Here is a 16,564-nt window from a genome sequence, read left to right on the forward strand (position 1 = left end):
TTTGTTAACCAACATTGCTAAAAAGAAGCCTTCTACTTCTGAACAATGCTTTGATGCAGTGAAAAATATCTGCCACAGATGTTTCAAGTAAAGGCTGGTTAGCAGGAGGCTGTAGATCAATAGGACACATGCTAACTCTCCATGTTTCTGACCTTCTAGGTACTTCTGGAGATATGAATTCTGCAGAGATTGCTCTCTGCCTGATCCGTAATTCATAAACAGGCTTGTTTGGTGCCAGCTACTTTGAAACAAGACTGAATCTAGTCTGGAACACTGTCCACCAATGTGGAAGAAAGTGGATATATAGAAGAATTGTAGCATGGATTAGCATTTAACTGCAACATCAAACTGCAGTTCTTACAATAGAAAAGGGTTTATGTACGATTCAGCATCTTGCTAACAAAACACCCACCCTCCGAACCCTGGAGTTGTTGATCTAAATCTTAGTATCTTTAAGCTTTAAGTTATTCTCGAAGGCTGTGCTGTTTTTGAGGCAGAGGCCTTCTATCTCCCCTTGCCAAGGGATACCAACTACTTATTGGTAAAAGCGAATTTAAGCCAACTCACCTCTTGTGTCACTACAGCAGACAATGCTATTTTCACTTAATTCTATTTTCTAGATGGCGCAGCTGAAGCAGTGTTTAAACTCTTGAGGTGCTGAAGTAGAGTCAAAGGATTCCATAAGTGAGAATACTGTAATAAATGACAGATTTGCAATTGTTCCTCCCCACAAAACACACATCTTTTCAGAAAACAGGCAAAGCTTCTTGCTTTTAAATTTGAAGTAGACAGTTTTAAGAATTATTTCTGCCACCCAGTAATTCAAGGAGGAGGATTCTCTCAGCCAGGGTAATTTAAAATCCATTATATCGCCGCAGTATTAAGTCACTCAGTCTGTACTTCTTATTTTTATCAGCTCTTTTCCCGTTCTTTACTGGGCTCTCCAAGTTCCCATGTAGAAGTAGTACTTCTATCCTGCGTAAATACAAAAAAAAGAGTGTGTTAAACACTCACATTTCCTTTAACACAAACCACTTCTAGAACTCAAATATGAATTGGAAAAGCTCAGTCCTTTTCATGCTGCGAAGTAATGCTATATTGTTCAATAGGCCTCACTTCCAAAGTAGGCCCCACAGGTCTGTAACTCTGGCTTCAAATGTGGGCATACTGGCTTGCCCTAGACCAGAGCATTCAAAACTGTGTTGCAACACAGTGTGTTGGCTACAGTGTGCAGGTGTGTCGCACAAATGCTCCCCATGCTCCTCCCGGGACTGGAAAGGGGTTAGTTTAATCTTGGGTTTGCTAGCAGAACTGAATTACTGTGTCACAAATGATGCAAAACTGAATTACTGTGTCGTGAAATGATGCACGTCTAAAAAGCGTGTCACCAACATGGTAAGTTTTGAAAGCTCTGCCCTAGACCAATGGGAGAGATCCTGTGGGGCTTCCAGATGTTCTAACCCCAACCACCATGGCAAATGGGTCGGGGTGATGGGAGCTGCAGTCCAGCAAACATCTGCAGAGCCACAGGTTCCCTTAACCTGCCCTAGACTCATCGCCATCTTTTCACAGGCTCACTTCATCTGCGATAATGGAATAGCAGTCACAATTCATGTTTCTAAGCTGTTTCCCTGATGACGGCTGCAATCCTATGTACACTTTCCTAGGAGTAAGTCCCAGTGAACACATATGAGTAATAACATATAGAATTGTGCCATAAATCAGCAGAATGTTGAATTGCTAGCAGTTATCAGTAGTAGCAGTAGTACCCCGCCCATCTGACAGGGTTGCCCCAGCCACTCTCAGCAGCTTCCAACCTATATAAAAACATAACAAAACATTAAACCTTAAAAAGCTTCCCTATATAGGGCTGTTTTCAGGTGTCTGTTAAAGGTTATATAGTTACTCATCTCCTTGCCATCTGATGGGAGGGCATTCCACAGGGAGGGTGCCACTACCAAGAAGGCCCTCTGCCTGATTCCTTGTAGCTTCACTTCTCACAGTGAAGGAACTGCCAGAATGCCCTTGTGCTGGATCTCAGTGTCCAGGCTGAACAATGGGGTGGAGACGCTCCTTCAGTTATACAGGACCAAGATTATTTTACTGAAATGGCTTAAGCTTTTCTGAGGCGGTGGTGATAAGAGACACCTGCTGCCACAGCGCCGACTAATAAGAATAAACATAAACCAGCATTCAGTTTTTGGGTCCTCCTCCTCGGTTGTGAAACCAGGAGGACCTTGCTACAACAATCCTCTTCCTGTTTTACGCCTGGTTTGTACCCTCAGCGCAGCATGAGCAAGTCCACACGTAAGATTGGACCAAGTACACAAAGTTTTCAATGGGACCTTTGGCCCCCAGTCTGCCTTCGCTGGATTGCAACCCAGGTTGCTTTTGCCATCATCACAGCTCCTTCGCAGAAACCCAACTTACTCATAATAAAATGGGCTTCTCGGATCCAAATAGTATGCGTAAGAACAGAGCACTTTTGCACATTTATTTGCTCTTCTAAAATCTACACACACACACCCAACATACCCCTTGCATGGCAGGTAAGAAAAACACAGCTAGTACCTATGGGGCAAGTAAACTTTGTGGAGCACTTTTTCCCAAAGCCAGCACCACTCCTCTGCCTTCACAATGCAACTACAGGAGTGCTTGAATATTTCAAAATTTCCCAAGGGCTCTTTAGAACAAAAAAGGCTCCTCAACGCTCAACAGTTGTTTCCACTGAGAACTGCAAAGGCAGGAGACAGGGCAGTAATAAGGTCTTACTGGCTTCCGCCAAACGTGACGACCATTCAAGTTTAAATCTACTGTTGCTCCTACTGTATTTTAACCATTTCGGGTGCGAGGGGGAAAGCTGCCTGTTCCAGAGGGCGGGGGGAGTGGGAAGAAGGGAGAAAAGATCACAATAAATCCCTCTACCTAAAACAACCCACAGAGGAGATATGCCAGAAATGTTCAGCCAGGAGGAGTTGAGCAGAGAAAGAGGCGAACCTTTATGTCGATGCCGTATATGGCTAGATCTCGACGCAGGCTGTCACACGCTTGCAAGAGGTGCGCTCGGTCCTTCAACAGTTGCTGCCTTTCGGTTTTCTTTTGCAGCCGGGCTTCTTTCGACAGAGGGGCACCATCTGCGGACACGCCCCCCGCAGCCTCGGGTGCAGCAAGGGCAAAACTGCGCACTTTGGTTCGGAAGCTCACCAGTTCATCTATCACGTTGGAGAGCATGGCTGAATGTTCGTTTTCTGGAGCTACCTATTAATCAAAAACACGAATTCAACCCCAACATGCAACACACTTACAGCAATGTGCGGCATGTCCAGAACGGCACCAGGAGTACCCAGACATGTAATTTAACTGCATACATTAAAAATAAGTTTTTAAATAAGATACAAAATGGGCTGAATTATGCCTGTTTTGATTGCCATTTCTAAACAAATATATTATTCTCGATTAAGGGGTATATATATCTTGTTAAAAAGTAAAACAAAACAGTGAAGGCCCTCTTCAAATGTAGCAAAAAATCCTAAAGGAAAGCACCTAGTGCAGAACTAAGCCAGGATGACAGGTGATTTGTACAGATGTGTATTTCACCCTACAGACCAGGGTTTCCCCAACTTTGGTTTCCAGCTGTTCTCTGACTATAATTCCCATAATCCCTGACCACTGGTCCTGATAGGTAGTGATGATTTTATTTAAATGAATGTTTTTAATGGTTTGATTTTATTTAAATAAATGTTTTTATTTTCCCCTCCAAAAAAACAACACACATAACCAAGTAAAGTAATGTAAAACAAAGCACTGCAGTAACTAAAACCAAATGCACACCAGGTGCTTGTCAACACTCTTACATCGCAACTAAAATGAATACATTAAGAGACAGTTATCAGGACTTTCAGAAAAGGAAAATACATCCTATTTAGTGTTTCTCATTTTCAGCCTTATTGTTTTTGGTTTCTAAGCCAAAGACTAACACGATGCTTTGGAACTGTATCAATTCAGATAGATTTCTGAGGATCAGGTAGGAGGACAATTTTAATTTTGATTTAAAAAAGAAGAAGTCAAAAACAACAACAAACTTGACTCTAAATCACCTAGGGACAGCCCTGTGTTAGGGTGAGTAACGTATAAAAAATTATACGCATATATAGATGGAATCACCTGGAAACATGTTTTTTCCGAAGGACAAGGGACCAGGCACACAGTTTGTCAGAAGCCTGGTTTTGTGACGCTACAAGACCTGACAGCGAAATGCTAACTATAGCTCCTCGGAGTCCTCTTGAATTCAATGGGGCTTACTCTCAGGTAAGTGGGGTGGTTTCCTACCTGTCTTTCCACAAGGGTGATCCCAGTTGTGTGAAGGAATTCCATGATGTAGGAGAGAATGGCTCCAAACACAACAGCGCTCCTAGGTGATCCACTTTCCTGATTTCAAAACACACAAAAGAGCTGATGTAACAATAACATCTCTCCGCACACGGACAAAAGATGAAAGCGAACAATACTCTGCGGGAATCTATTTATCTGCTAGATTGCCTAAACCTCCTCCTTTCCAAGAGCAAAGACTTCTTAACCGCAGTAACTAGCCATAGAGCATAGATTTTAGGAAAACAAAATGCCGCTGGTATGTAAGCCGGACCGCACTTGTAAGGCCTAGGGGCAAAGTTTGGGACAGCAAGGCATTTCCTTGAAGCCACTCTCCCTCCTGCAACTCTTGCTACAAGATTTTTTTAATGTACATTATCTAGGAAAAGCTCAGAAATAAACACCTTCCAAGGCTTCTTGGATAAGCTGATAGGATAAGCTCAGGCGGTTGAGCACAAGACTCTTAATCTCAGGGTTGTGGGTTCAAAGCCCAAGTTAGGAGAAAAATTCCTGCATTGTAGCAGGTTGGACTAAATGACCCCAACAGCCCCTTCCAACTGTACAATTCTGTGATTCCATCCAGTATTTTACATCTACATCTTTTGCCAAATTATGAGATCATGGTTGTCACTAACAAAGAAAGCTACATTATCAGACTGTGTGCGCGCGTGTGTATATTATAAATGGGGCTGACTGCATTCCATTATTCTGCAATGGAGGCATGGGGAGCCCAGAGGGATAAATGTGGGGGTGAGGGAAGCCAGCACATGGAAGAACCAAGGGAGAAAGCCGATTGCAAGTGATCAGTGCAGAGATTTAGCAAGAGTGATCCGTTCTTTCTCTTATCCGGCACACTCGACGGCGAGAAAACAAGTGGGAAGACAGAAAAGAATTGTGTCCTTCATCACTGACCTTTGCTCTTCTAACTGACTATCCTTAAGGGAAGGTAGCTTTTGACCCGTCCCAAAAAATGTTTTCCACCACCATATTATTTTTCCATCTCCGCCGTATCAAGCAGTTGGTACCTTACCTTTCTTGCCCTGATCTGGCCACAGTGATCCATGCGACGGTCACCTCCAGGCTTGATTATTGTAACTCGCTCTATGCGGGGCTGCCCTTGAAGCTGACCCAGAAACTCCAGCGGGTGCAGAATGCTGCAGTGAGGCTCCTTACGGGGTCCTTGCCACGGGATCACATTCATCCAGTGCTTTACCAACTGCACTGGCTCCCAGTGGAGTACAGGGTCAGGTTTAAGGTGCCCTTTAAAGCCCTATGCAGCCTAGGATGCTCATACCTACGGGACCACCTCTCCTGATATGCCCCGCGGAGGACCTTAAGGTCCACAAATCACAACATTTTGGAGGTCCCAAGTTGCAAGGTGCTTAGATTGGCCTCAACTAGGGCCAGGGCCTTTTCAGTACTGGCCCCGACTTGGTGGAACACTCTGTCACAAGAGACTAGGGCCCTGCGGGATTTGACATCTTTCCGCAGGGCCTGCAAGACAGAGCTGTTCCGCCTGGCCTTTGGTTTGGACTCAGTCTGACCCTTATGTTTCCCTCTCCTTATGGTTTTGATCTATGGGCTGCCATTAAAATGAGGCTGCATTTTAAACTGTATTTTAACCCGTATTTTAATAAACTGGTGCTTTTTGTGTGTGTGTTACATTTTTATTGTAATTTTACTGGTGTTAGCCCCCCTGAGCCTGGCTCTGGCTGGGGAGGGCAGGGTATAAATAAATTATTATTTATATTATATTATATTATATTATATTATATTATATTATATTATATTATATTATATTATATTTTATATTAATTATTCTGCAGTTCTGTGCAATGGTACTAACACTGGGTTCAACATCTAGCTTTGCCAAACTCAGCTCTCCATCTAAGTGCTCCACACACATTTCCAGCTTTTACTGTTGAAAAGGCCATGCACAAAACAGTGTGAAAGCCATACTTATTGAAACCACAGAAATTCAAGAGCATTCGAAGACTCCTATTTCGTTCAGCAGACAAACAGGGCTTCCCAGCTTTACTCGTCCGTCGTCTTGAGCAGTCAAAACACTAGTTTGTACACATTTGCACAATTTATACAGGTTACAGAGGCCAGCTTTTCTCATTGCGGAGCCTGGATAACCATAGTGAAGGATTTTTGTATTTTCAATGCTTGTGTGGTGAGTGGGGAGGATAAAATATCTGTAGAGAGTTTTACGATACAGCCTTGGTTACCTAACAGATCTCGGGCAAGTCAAGATTTGGAGGGAAGCAACTTCACCTTAGCGAATATCATAATTCCAAGAAATCAATTTAACAAGGGGCAAAACATTAGGAAATAATAATAATGTCACAGATGATGGATTGCATGCAGATATTCACTGAGCTAGAATCTATACTGCCAAGATTCAATACTTTTTAAAAAAAACCAAAACACTGTGTTCTTTTGTTAACAGTTAACCGTGTGTGTCTTTGTGTGCTGTAGGTAGATAAAACTTTGCTAATGCAATCAGATGGCTCACTAAAGTGGCTTACAGAAAAGGCGCTTTAAAAACAGTAAGCATGGAACTAAAGAGTTCAGTGCTCCAGAAGCAGCGGCTATTTAGGACTTTACCCATTAGACTCAAAATGAGAAGGTTATCAAGCAAGTAGGAAGCAGGCAGTTTCTCCCAAAACACATACACATACACACACACACACACACACACACACACACACACACTTCAACATTTTGCCTTGGGCAGAGTATTCAACACTCCCTGAATATCTGGTGCCATTTAATAACTAACTCACCAATTCTAGACACTAATGGGCTTGAAGATAGGCTTAAAAGTAGACCAACCAAAAAACATTTCCTCGTAATTTCTTCCACAATTAGGCCCCAAAGTGCTCTGCACAAGCAGGGAAGCATTTCTGCCTATTCACGGTTGCCTTCCCAACACAGTACATAAATCCCCAATCTTCCTATGGCCTCTGTGGCAATTACATGCCATTCTGGAGGAAAACTTTTTTGGGAGGGGTAAATATAATCCTAGCGCCATACTAACAGCGGTCACTGTGCATCATCATCTTGCCCCCATATATTAGCAATGTGTTGCTCTGTTTGTAAGCAAACTAACAGGGATGAACTGTCTATGGTGGCTTGGAGCCAGACTCCTCCTGGTTCTCCTGCAGCAAAGCCCACCACTAGTGACCAACAGGGGACAACTCTGACTTCCAAGTTCAGGATCACTCCGCTCCACCTGGATCCAATGTCCGTCACGCTGCCACCAGTGCTATTTTTCTAGAAAAAGAGGTGCCAGGTCTCACCATGAATACCTGCCTTGTTCTCTTATAATGGAAATGGCACCCACCTGAGAGGTGCCAGAAATGAGTTTCCAGCTGGAAAAAAGCCGTGGTGCCAGTCAGTTCACACCTGAAAATCTCTACCGCTACAACTGTGCTGGAAGCTATTTTTCTTTTAAATTCGCAACAAGCCAACATTTGGGCAAGAAAAGGGGAAAGAACAGAATAAGCTCAGGAAAACAACAGTTTCTACGAAAGATCACCTGGGTACTCCTCAGTCTCTCTCCTTCTCTCTCTCTCTCTCTCTCTCTCTCTCTCTCTCTCTCTCATATAAATACAGTTGTACCCTGGAAGTCAAACGGAATCCGTTCCTGGAGTCTATTCAACTTCTAAAACGTTCAAAAACCAAACCACGGCTTCTGATTGGCTGCAGGAAGCTCCTGCAGCCAATCAGAAGCCCCGGAAGCCCTGTCAGACATTCAGCTTCCAAAAATAGTTCACAAAGCGAAACAGTCACTTCTGGGTTTGCAGCGTTCGAGAACTAAGCTGTTCGAAAACCAAGGTACAACTGTAAATGCATAACTAAATGGTGTGATTAGTGAAGAAAAAAGGCTCGTGTAAAAGTTCTTCAGCTGCCTAAGAATACCAAGTAGTAAGAAGGAAATAAAACTTTTTGTGCTCTAAAACACGGCAAAAGAGGTTTCTGATCCTAGAAATGCAGTTTGTATAAATGCCTGTCTTGGGATGTGGCAGAGGGTGGGGGAGAGAATCATTTGTCTTTATTTTTCCTTGCAGGTTTCGCCTAGGAAAATGATAAAACCAACCTGTCAGTACAGAACCGTTTAGACAATGGTCGGTTTCTGATCTTCGTCTCCTAACGGGTTACCTTAGTGACGGCCTTCAGCTGCCTGTTGCCATGGTGAATGAGGTCCATAACTGCACCAATAGCCCTGGGGGTGTCAAAGTCATCGGCACACGCAGACTTCACCGCTGCTTTGGTGTTGGCTAGCCTTGGAGAAGGAGGAGAAAAAATTAAGACAACGGAAGTGTTGTTGTTGTTTTTTAGAAAAGCCCCAGACGTAAACCGACCGGCTAGTTAAAATGCACTTTTGGCAGGATGTATCCCAGGTTAAGTAGTTTGACCAACAATTTCATCAGGAGGCAGCTAAGTTCCTGCTCCAACTTTTGCATGGGGAGCAAAAGTGCTTCACGCAAGCTGGATCAAGTGCCATTTGGTAAATCACTAATAAAGGAGGACGGATACTTCTCTTAAAACAAAAGGGACAAATGAATGGGAGATTACAAGACTTCCTGCTGCCTGTTACCTCTCTGCAGCCCATTTTCCAGGCACACTGTACGTGCATTTAGGACAAATAAAGGTTCTGGAACTAGCAAAACTGACAGATATAATAAGGAGAAAATCCAAAACTATGGTTATGAAGCAATGGGGGTTCTTAAATGATTATTTACAAAACCAGGGCTGGACTACAAAAATCTGGTTGTGTTTAGAATAATCTTGTGCGTAATATAAAAAATACAAAGTGAGACATTAAGGAAATCCAAAGGGAAAATATGAAGAACAGGGGATCTGACGAACAGATTATTAAAAACACAATTGAATATAAATATAGATGGGAAATGGCTATGTATTATAGTGAATACTTATCAACTTAAAAAAAATTTCACCTATGATCTTTTTCTTTTACTTCGTTATTTTTTCTTTGTTCTTTTTTCTTTTTTTCTGATCTCTTATCTTTCATTTCACTCCTTTATTGTGAATAGCATTTTATAGAGGTATAAATAACTGTAAATATGAAAAGAGACAAAGTATTCTCTATTTGTTTTTCCTTGGTTATATGTATTTTCTTTTTCTTTCATATTTCTTTTGTTGTAAATATGTATGTTTTCTAAATTGTACTTAATTAAAAATATTATTATTATTATTTTAAAAAGGACAGATAAAGGTTTCTGCAGCCATCACGCCTAGCGGTGGCCCTGAAATCTGCCATTTCTATACCAAAGGTGTGCATAACAGGGAAGAAAAATCCGAATGGCTACAGCTGTCACCAACCAATGGCAGGTGCTTGCTGGGCAATATTCTGCCACGTAACTGATGCTCTATGAAAAGACTGGGGAAGCCGCCTTGAACAAACTCCCTTCTGCTAATCATTGTTACGTTTTCACTGCAATCTTTGAGTGGAGAACGTTGGCATTAATATGTGGGTGCTTAGAGTTCCGAATGATCTTTGTGAATGTATAGGTTTATACGTACACTAACATTCTAGTCGGGTGACGCTGTGGATTAAACCACAGAGCCTAGGGCTTGCTGATCAGAAGGTTGGCGGTTCGAATCCCCGCGATGGGGTGAGCTCCCATTGATTGGTCCCTGCTCCTGCCAACCTGGCAGTTCAAAAGCACGTCAAAGTGCAAGTAGATAAATAGGTACTGCTCTGGCGGGAAGGTAAAAGGCGTTTCCGGGCGCTGCTCTGGTTAGCCAGAGTCATGCTGGCCACATGACCCGGAAGCTGTACGCCGGCTCCCTCAGCCAATAAAGCGAGATGAGCGCCGCAACCACAGAGTTGGCCACGACTGGACCTAATGGTCAGGGGTCCTTTTACCTTTACCTTTAACATTCTAGTCATTTTAAGACAGCCATTCCTGGACTTCTGGTTTGCTGCGAGGGGAGAAGGCAGCTGGTGCCGCTATCGCAGCAACCCGGCTGCTGCTTTTGGGAGTTTTGGGGTAGCTCGGCAATGAGCACCCCAAAGGAAGTCCTGGGGACGGCCAGGACATTACAGGGTCCTGCAGTGACCAAAGCAAGCTCCCAACGATCCCACTCAGTTTTGTTAGGAGCCAGGCCATCCCGGCAGTCGAGCCGCAGTTGCTAGGCTATAGTACACTCCAGCAGCAAGTTGCCTCATTATTCCTCTCTCAGGAATTTGGCCGGCATGCGTGTCTTTGGTATGGGGAAGCTAACATCTGTAAGAGTTTTATGAACCACATTCTCAGGAAGAATTTGTAGAGTCTGGGAGAAATATAAAAATCTGCTAGAAAGAAAAACACACCTTTACGGTAATCACCCATCGGAGCAATTACAATTAAGAGAGTTAATATGGATAGAAAATGGGAATTGCTGGATTTTGCAGAACCCTTCTATGGAGAAGTTAAGAAGCCATGTTATGGATTGGTTACAATACCACCAGTTATATGATACATTTAAGGTAGATTTTTTTTTTAAGGGTTTCCAGACCAAAGCTCACAATTTGAAAAAGAATGGTTACAAAATATGGATAAACATTTGTCCAAAATGTATAATTTCTTATTAGAAATGGAAAACAAATGACAAGCTAGTTACAGCATCAATGAAACACTGGGCAATAGATATAGGACACAATATAGACCTAAACCTCTGGGAGAAACTTTGGAAAAGTGATCTGAAATTTCCTGCGTGTTATTCTCTGAAAAAGAACTATTTAAAAATAATCCATAGATGGTACCTAACTCCCAGTAGGTTGGCTAAGATTTATAAAGCAGAATCAGCTATGTGTAAAGCAGAATCAGTTATGTGTTGGAAATGTAAAGAAGTAGAAGGAACATTTTTCCATGTGTGGTGGACATGCAGAAAAGTGAAGTAATATTGGGAAAAGAATTATAACAGGCATAGGCAAATTCGCCCCTCCAGACGTTTTCGGACTACAACTCCCATCATCCCTGGCTAACAGGACCAGTGGTCAGGGATGATGAGAACTGTAGGCTCAAAACATCTGGAGGGCCAAGTTTACCTATGCCTGAATTATAATGAGCTGAAAAAAATGTTTAAATTTACCTTCCCAAAAAAACCAGAGTCCTTTTTGTTGGGAATAACCCAGACACAAATTTCCAGGTCCCAGAAAAGTTTATTTATGTATGCAACAGTGGCCCGTGTTTTGTTGGCCCAGAAATGGAAAGTGAGTGAGGTCCCTTGTAAAGAGGACTGACAACTTAAGATGTTAGAATATGCAGAACCTGCAGGTTTAACCCACAGAATAAGAGAGCAAGAAGAACGTATATTCATAGAAGAGTTGTACACAGCTCAAAATGCTGGCGGCATTAAAATAAATGCAATGGAAGGAGAAGAAGGGAAATCATTGGATGTTTCAAAGTTTGATTTTTTAAAAAATTTGACATGTAGAAAAATGAAAATTAACACACACACACACACACTCTCTCTCTCTCTCTCTCTCTATATATATATATATATATAAAGACAGCCATACCTGCGGCTGTATCACTGGATCCCACCAAAACTGAGAATGAAGCTCAGTTGATACTCCTAATCTCCACAAACATGGCTACTGCAAGTGGCCAGAGTAGAAATGCAATTCCTAGCATCCAATTCATTAAAATTTGGAAGACATTAGCATTATTGAAGATAATATACGGTATTAAACTCGGGGAAGGAAGATCTATAAATCTGTTTCTTGAGGAATAGGAAAGATTTATGTGTTATTGGAAAAGAAATTACAAAGCGTCAGAAGCTGGTGTTCAGAGAATATGGCTCTTTTCACTAATACAACTGAATAGATTTTGATTCATGACCATATAATCAATCAATAGAAGAGATATGCGACAGCCTTGCATTGTGCCTGGACTCTCTTTAAAACTATTAAAAGAAAAAAGTGAACAGGGTATGCTAATTAATCAAAGGAAGGACAACTCAAGGAAGGCTAAACTACAAAATAGAAGGGGTCAAAATACACAGCCGGGAGGAAAAAACAATGCTGTACTCTGGAAGCAAAAAAACCCCTAACATGCCGGGAACAGGATGAGTTGAAACCTCTTTCTCTGATGTGCATGTCATTTTTACTTGCAGGGATTATTTTCTCACTTTGTTTATAAAGAAAGCATATAAAGGCAGTTGTTGCGTGCCAGCTGAAGTGGTGACTTCTCAGGATTTTATCACATGCCAGGCCAATAACACACAACACAACAGGCCTTCACACTCACCTCTCCCACAGTAGATCTTCTCTAACGGCTTCACACAAAAGTTGTCCTTTCATGTAGGCATGTGTACTGCTCACAAAAGAACAGATTGTCTGAAGAACGTTCTTTGCATCATTCATGCTGTCATCACTGTATTCAACAGCTAGGAAAATAAATTCAGCTTTATGTTGTTCCGTCAAAGCATCAGCATTATTATATAAACAGAGAACAATGGTTATGCTACTATTAAAAACTATTAATCTCACGTGGCTCAGGTGTGGGAATGGATTTAACGGCCCCCTCACTCTTCCTACCACCAGCCAACACAGGGCTACATCTGAAAATTGATTTGACGTTCAGGAGTACAGACAAAAAAAAAACCCCCCTCACCCCCCAAAATCATAGCACTCTCAAAAAAAAGTCCCCAACCCAAAAGATATGCCTTATAAATGTGCACACAAAGCATATACGTAATTATGATTTTATGGATAGTCCATCTCTACTCAAAGGAGTTTTCCTTACATGATCTGTATCCACTCCGTAAGCAAAACATCCTAAACTGATCAGGTGAGAACTTCTTCAGGAAATCCTAAAGACAAAGTGAAAAAGAAATACACATTAAGCTCTAGCGCTCCTTATAACCTACAGTTATAAGAGGGTCATAAAGGACATCACCAGTAATGGAAAATAGTCTCCATGACAGAATCCGACACGCTGCAAAATCCCAGATTGCATGTAGTGGTCAGAGTGTTGGGCTAGGACTTAGAAGACCACAGTGTCTCAGGCTGACCTACCTTACAGAGTTGTGAGGATAAAATGGGGAGGAGGCAGGCCACCTTCAGCAACTTTGAGGAAAGGTGTGATAGAAAGGAAATCATCATCATCATCATTCAGCCTTCAATACTCACATGAATTAAATTTTTGCGTACAGGGCTGGGATTGCAAGTTTGGGACAGACCTTCCAGTTTACAACAGGAAGACCTTCGTTAACAAACACAATCCCAAGTCCTTCCACACACCTCAAAGCCCCCGACCCTCTGCTATTATATACCTCAGAAGAAGAGGAGGAGGAGGAGGAGGAGGAGTTTGGATTTGATATCCCGCCTTGCACTCCCCTTCAGGAGTCTCAAAGCGGCTAACATTCTCCTTTCCCTTCCTCCCCCACAACAAACACTCTGTGAGGTGAGTGGGGCTGAGAGACTTCAGAGAAGTGTGACTGGCCCAAGGTCACCCAGCAGCTGCATGTGGAGGAGCGGAGACGCGAACCCGGTTCCCCAGATTACGAGACTACCGCTCTTAACCACTACACCACACTGGCTCTAAAGAGGATTATATCAAGGCAGATAGCAATCCCTGCTTCCATGAGCACCGATTGCAGCAGAATCTGACAAGGAATTTTGAGTTTTCATTTAAAGTGGAAAAACCCAAGCTTCTAGTTTTCATTTAAAGTGAAATAGTTCTCACTGCTGCAGAAATGTCAGAATGCACAGAAACCCAGGGTTGCAAATGGGCCCCATGTTCCTTCTGGCTATGTACCTCCTAGTTACTGCCTGCTAAACTTCCTCCTAGAACCCATTAGTATTTCACAAAATTAAAAATGTAACAAAAATTTTCCAAAAACACAAAGGGCAGGCTCAGAATAAAGCAAATATTGTGTGTGTATCTAAACACATGACGTATATCTGCATCATTTTACAGTCTGAGTGAAATATCTGAATTTGGCTTCCTAGGTATAAGAAATGCAGATACTCTCTCTGCTCAATATTAGAAGCACTATTTTTATGTCCTGTCTTCCGAGCAGGACACAGGAGAGTATATTATACTGTTAACTGTTAGCAACTTAAACTAAACTCGGGGTGAGAGTACCAGGAAGGAAGACTCAAAAGAACAAGCACAGCTTGACAGACACTATTCAACTTGAGTCCAGAAAGAGAGGGAAACGACGCCTGACTAGTCCTTTGGAATCTGTTCATTCCTAAATGTGAAGGGAGACAAAAGGAAAGCAGTCCATCCTGCAGATTTTCAGGGGGGGGGGGGTTCCACACGAGAGTTTTCTCATGAATAAACAAGTGGAAGTCTGGGTCAGTGGACTGAAACTCACCTTAAGGAGTTTATTTTTTTTTCTTTAAGATGAGTGAAGAAAAATTACCCATCAATTACTATGCTAACTAGCCCATCCAAAAGATCCCCCCAGTTACAATATACAACTGATTTGCGGAGGACGTGCAAAAAAATCCACAGGCGAACAAAATGTCGCCTTTGCGTTCCAAAGAATTTATCACGATGTCCTCTTCCCAGCAACATGCAGGCATTTTTAAAGCTAGCATGGTGGACAAGATGCTAGCCTTGGGCCATGCTGGCTGAGGCTGAAGGAGCTGAAGTCTAACTACATCTGGAAACCTATGCATTTTCCCACCTCTGCTTTACACTTCCTACTGCTTGTTTACTCAAGAAAGCAGGCTTGTTAAGTTTAGTGAAGCTTACTACCAGGTAAGCTTGCAGCCTTGGGCTGCTATCCTGAACACAGTTGGACTCACTGCATTGGATGGCGCTACACTGGACCTCAAAAATGTTGCGAGGACAAAATAAGGGAAAACGATGGCCTCCTCTGAGCAAGAGCTGGATATAAATGTTGTTAGACTCAACTCCCACCAGGCCCAGAATCCCATGGTCCAGCAACTAGGGCCCAATGATCCTCACTGCAACAAGTAACACTACATTTTAAAAAGCCTGTTAAACAGAACGTTTTGATGTGGTGTGAAGAATCATGGATACTGTAGAATAACCTCAAGGAGGTCCCCAAGGATTCCTTGGAGGATTAGTGCAATACAACTACAATAGATATACAGAGCCGTGTTCTCTTTGATACCTGTTTAATCCTCTGCTATCTCTGCTTAGACATAAATTCATGAATCAAAGGTAAAGGTAAAGGGCCCCTTAAGTCCTTAAGTCCAGTCAAAGGCGACTATGGAGTTGTGGCACTCATCTTGCTTTTAGGCCGAGGGAGCTGGCGTTCGTCCATAGACACCTTTGCAGATCATGTGGCCAGCATGACTAAACCACTTCTGGCGCAATGGAACACCTGACGGAAACCAGAGCGCATGGAAACGCCGTTTACCTTCCCATGCTTTCGAACTGCAAGGTTGGCAGGAGCTGGGACAGAGCAACGGGAGCTCACTCCATCGCTGGGATTCGAACTGCCAACCTTCTGATCGGCAAGCTCAAGAGGCTCAGTGGTTTAGACCACAACGCCACCTTTGTCCCTCTCATGAACCAATGAAGCTAAAGCAAGTGCAGAGTCAGAAGTAGAGCTGGGCGATGTCCAGAGCTGGTTTGAATTTCATATCATGATACTGTTTTCATAATTTTTGACTTGGCAATAGTGTGTGTGTGTGTGTGTGTGTGTGTGTGCGAGTGCGCTATGCAAAATTCACAATGTGGGGAAAACTGTGAAGGCAGCCAATGTCTCTACATAACTCCATCCTCATTTCAGACATCCTAATATCATAATGCTTAGCTGGTGATATATCATGATGATGAAAACCAGATATGGCCCAGCCCTAGTTAGAAGATGGGAATGTTCTTCTGCACTGAGCCTGCAATCCTAAATACACTTGCCTGGGACCAAGTCCTCTTGAACGCAATAGGACTTGTGCCCAAGTAGACATGCCCAGGGTGGCACAGGTAATCTCGAATATGAGCTGGGCCAGGCCTCAAGCATTCCTCCATCCCACCCTCTGATCTTAAGAGCTCCTTCTTCAAGTTTCTTCCTGTACAGGCCAAATCCACTGAGAGGAGCTTGATTTTTAAAAAAAACGAAAAAACACATTCCCGGTGGTGGCAACTGTTCAGAGGATTCAAGTTAAATGGAAGTGTGTGCCAGTTTACCTTAATGGTTATGTAGTTTTTCAGTGATTTTGACATTTTCTCACTCCCTTTAACATGCAGGTGTC

At 42.7% G+C, this 16,564-nt stretch overlaps 1 protein-coding gene across 2 annotated transcripts in view; it reads right to left on the bottom strand.

The window, feature by feature from the left end:
* Positions 1-16,564, bottom strand: part of CARS2 (cysteinyl-tRNA synthetase 2, mitochondrial) — a 45,029-nt gene that overhangs the window by 11,678 nt on the left and 16,787 nt on the right. For both annotated transcript variants that reach the window (XM_081908215.1, XM_081908216.1), the window contains exons 9-15: positions 16,500-16,564; positions 13,134-13,200; positions 12,636-12,774; positions 8,536-8,659; positions 4,330-4,428; positions 2,998-3,258; positions 568-975 (exon numbers count right to left, since the gene is read on the bottom strand). In XM_081908215.1, the coding sequence (XP_081764341.1) occupies positions 913-975; positions 2,998-3,258; positions 4,330-4,428; positions 8,536-8,659; positions 12,636-12,774; positions 13,134-13,200; positions 16,500-16,564 (818 nt within the window). In that variant the 3' untranslated portion in view covers positions 568-912. The remainder of the gene's footprint in view (positions 1-567; positions 976-2,997; positions 3,259-4,329; positions 4,429-8,535; positions 8,660-12,635; positions 12,775-13,133; positions 13,201-16,499) is intronic.

This window comes from Podarcis melisellensis (assembly GCF_964234715.1).
Source record: "Podarcis melisellensis genome assembly, chromosome: 4".
In the NCBI taxonomy this organism is placed as follows: domain Eukaryota; kingdom Metazoa; phylum Chordata; class Lepidosauria; order Squamata; family Lacertidae; genus Podarcis; species Podarcis melisellensis.